The 3,682-nt window shown below is 38.5% G+C and overlaps 1 protein-coding gene across 2 annotated transcripts in view; it reads left to right on the top strand.

Annotated features, from left to right (window-relative positions):
* The first annotated feature begins 2,588 nt into the window (after positions 1-2,588).
* The window catches only part of LOC106868561 (general transcription and DNA repair factor IIH helicase subunit XPD), a 42,269-nt gene continuing 41,175 nt past the window's right edge, over positions 2,589-3,682 (top strand). For both annotated transcript variants that reach the window (XR_008266905.1, XM_052977214.1), the window contains exon 1: positions 2,589-2,699. Coding sequence is in view for 1 of the 2 variants with exons in the window: in XM_052977214.1 (XP_052833174.1) it covers positions 2,695-2,699 (5 nt within the window). In the remaining variant the exon portion in view is untranslated. The remainder of the gene's footprint in view (positions 2,700-3,682) is intronic.

Raw genomic sequence — 3,682 nt, forward strand, 5'->3', positions numbered from 1 at the left:
AGTGGTGGTGGTGGTGGTGGTGGTTATGCTGTCGTTACTGTTGTTGTTGTTGTCGGTGGTGGTGGTGGTGGTGATGTGGCAATTCTGTTTACTCTGATAAAAAAAATTAATAGAAAAAATAGATAATAATAATAATAATGACAAGCACTCAGAGAGCGCAAACCACCACCAAGGCAACACCAACATCCCCTCAATGATTAGCCAGAGATGGTTTTTTAAAATGAGAATATCTGAAATAAACTCAACTGCTCTCACAAATGAGAATACTAAAAATGAACCCAACTGCTCTCAAAAATTAAGTGAAAAAACAGGAAAAATAATCCAGAATCCTTGTCTGGTACTGGATCGATCCCAAAATCTAACCAGCTCGTGCCAGTCACGAAGCCAAACACCTCTGCAAGTTTCATTCCGATCCATCCAGTGGTTCTTGAGATATCTTGTCCATGGACAAACACACAAACAAACACAACTGAAAACAATACCTCTGCCTTCACTAAGGCAGAGGTAATAATATGAATATTATCTAATGCTTTCCAAACATTATCTATGACCACCACCCAGTACTTTATAACGTCTGTTAAGCACTCCAGACAACAACAACAACAACAACAATGATAATAACAGTAACTATGATGGTCAGCTGACAGAACCATTAGCTTGCTGGGCAAAAATGCTTAGCAACATTTCATCCATCTTTATGTCCTGAGATCAAATTCCACTGAGGTCGACTTTGCCTTTCATCCTCCCATGGTCAATAAAATAAGTACCAGCTATGCACTGGGGTCAATGTAATCGACTTACTCCCTCTCTCTGAAACTGCTGGCCTTGTGCTAAAATTTGAAGCCAGTAATAATAATGGTTATTAACTTAGGTACCAGTCCAGTAATTTTGATGGGAGGGGGAGTAGATGGTACCATCAGCCCCGTACTTAACTGTACTTTCTTTTATTGGCCGCAAAGGGATGAAAGTTCTCCAATGGGAAGCAGTCAATATGAATGGCCCCAGCATTCTCCATCTGAGACCCTAAAAACAGAAATATATCCATAAGCACCAGAGCCCTGGGCCAACCAAAGCTGAAAAAAAAACTGAAAAAAGCCTTTCATGTATATATAATGCACGCATGTGTGTGTGTGTGTTTGCATGTGTGTTTGCCCCCCACCACTGCTTGGCAATTGGTGTTGGTTTGTTTAGATCCCTGTAACTTAGTGGTTCAGCAAAATGAAGCTGCTAGAAGAAGTACCTGGTTTGAAAAAGTAAGTACTGCAGTTGATTCATTTGACTAAAAAATTTTTCAAGGTAGTGCCCCAGCATGGCCGCAGCCTAATGGCTGGAACAAGTAAAAGATAAAAGACACATTGAAGCAAAAATACGTGTGCACAAACACACACATGCACACATAAGTATATATATATGTACGGATGTGGATTATAAAGGAAAAGGAAATATGTATGTAAAGATTATTTTCAAGGTCATTTTCTTTTGTTATATTTTAAAACGATTATTGATAGATAGATAGATAGAGAGAGAGAGAGAGAGAGAGGGAGAGAGAGAGAGAGAGAGAGAGAGACAGACAGACAGACAGACAGACAGACAGACAGAAAGATAAACAGATAGATAGATAGACAGACACAGATAGACTGACAGATAGACAGACAGGCAGCTAGATAGATAGAGAGATAGCTAGACACAGAGAGAGAGTGAGAGAAAGAAAAAGAGACATAGAGATAGATAGATAGATAGATAGATAGATAGATAGATAGATAGATCAGAAGATAGAAAGATAGATATATAGATAGACAAACAGCTAGATAGATAGATAGAGAGAGAGAGAGAAAGAGAGATAGACAGAAAGACAGACAGGCAGGCAGGCAGACAGACAGACAGACAGACAGATAGACAGACAGATTGATAGACAGATCGGTAGATAGATAGATAGAGAGATAGATAGATAGATAGAGAGATAGATAGAAAGATAAACAAACAGCTAATTAGCTATCTATCTATCTATCTATCTGTCTATCTGTCTTTCTGTCTGTCTATCTGTCTGTCTCCTTCACTCTCTCTCTCTCTCTATATATATATCTATCTAGCTAGAGAGAGAGAGAGAGAGTGAAGGAGACAGACAGACAGACAGACAGACAGACAGACAGACAGACAGACAGACAGACAGATAGACAGATAGATAGATAGATAGATAGATAGATAGATAGATAGATAGATAGATAGATAGATAGACAGATACACAGACAAAGTGATAGACAGGCACACAGACCGACACACATGCAGACAGCCAAATAGATAGATAGCTATACAAATAGACAGACATACAGATCTATAGATAGCTATACAGACAGACAGACAGATAGATAGATAGACTATTATTCGTCTCACATCAGACTTTATATACCAGACTTACAATTAAAGGCGCTCTACACACGACTATCCATACTGTCTTCGTTTATTGCATATCGATAGCTAGATTATACATACTCACTTCACTTCTTCCTTAATATAAAACGCTGGAGTGCAATTTCGATAGACTTGGTTGCTATTTCTAACATGTCTAACAACCACATAAAAATCATTTTTTTACACGGGATACACATTTCGGTTTACACCGTATCCGGTTGTTCCATGTCGTTGTTATTGTTTAAACCGGTTCTTTTAAGAATCTAAGAAACTCCACACAAAACAATGAGGTTTGTTCAATTATTTTCATACATTATTATCAATAGTTAACCTCGTGCTCAGTCACAGCTGAGCAGAACTATAATTCAAAGACGTTCCACGCGTGACTATTCTGTCTTTATTTTATTTTCAGAAATAATATTCTCTCAAAAACTAACCCATGCATCCTTCGTTTATTTTGTTTCTAAAGCCGGTATAATAACTTTAGGGGAGATTTAGCTACTATTGCTCGCACTTCGAATGACCAGTGGGTTCGGGGCTGTGTTAACTGTTTGAACCCCTAGACTCTGCTCCCTTGGGTCCACATGTGGCAATATTGACAATATCTTACTGCTGTGTTTTATCTTTCTTAAAGCCATGTGACTTTGAATCAACGATTCACAATCCTTTCAGTTATCGCGACCCGACTTATTAATTACGTAATTTTACGACACTATATATACATATATATGTGTGTGTGTGTATATAAATTTTGCTTGCTTCGATTCACCATTAAAATAATTCAAATAATCTGATAAACTTGAGGAGCTGCTTTGGTCTTGTTTTCCTCTTTAATTTATACCCGCTGACTCGGAAGCATGCTACGGATCCCCGTTCATCCTCCCCTCCCCGTTGGGAACTTGGATCCTAATAGCTTATCATTTGGAACACTTAGCGTACCTATTAGTTTAGCTCACTAGTGGCCTAAACCCTTCCTATTCTTATTATATATGTATATATTCTTTTCTACTCTAGGCACAAGGCCCGAAATTTTAGGGGAGACGGCCAGTCGATTAGATCGATCCCAGGGCGGAGACGGACTATATGTAATCTGAACCTTTCCCCCCCTTATTTTTTTTTTTTTTTACGGAATCCCACGTTTTAGGCTATAGAGATTCCGATTCTGAAAAAAAATTGTTTGAAAAATTTCAATCCCCACCACCACCACCACCAAGCAGACTAGAAATAACAGCCAAATCTCACAAAACTAGTGTTAGGGTTAGGTTTACCGTGG

The sequence above is a fragment of the Octopus bimaculoides genome, chromosome 27 (genome assembly GCF_001194135.2).
Source record: "Octopus bimaculoides isolate UCB-OBI-ISO-001 chromosome 27, ASM119413v2, whole genome shotgun sequence".
In the NCBI taxonomy this organism is placed as follows: Eukaryota; Metazoa; Mollusca; class Cephalopoda; order Octopoda; family Octopodidae; genus Octopus; species Octopus bimaculoides.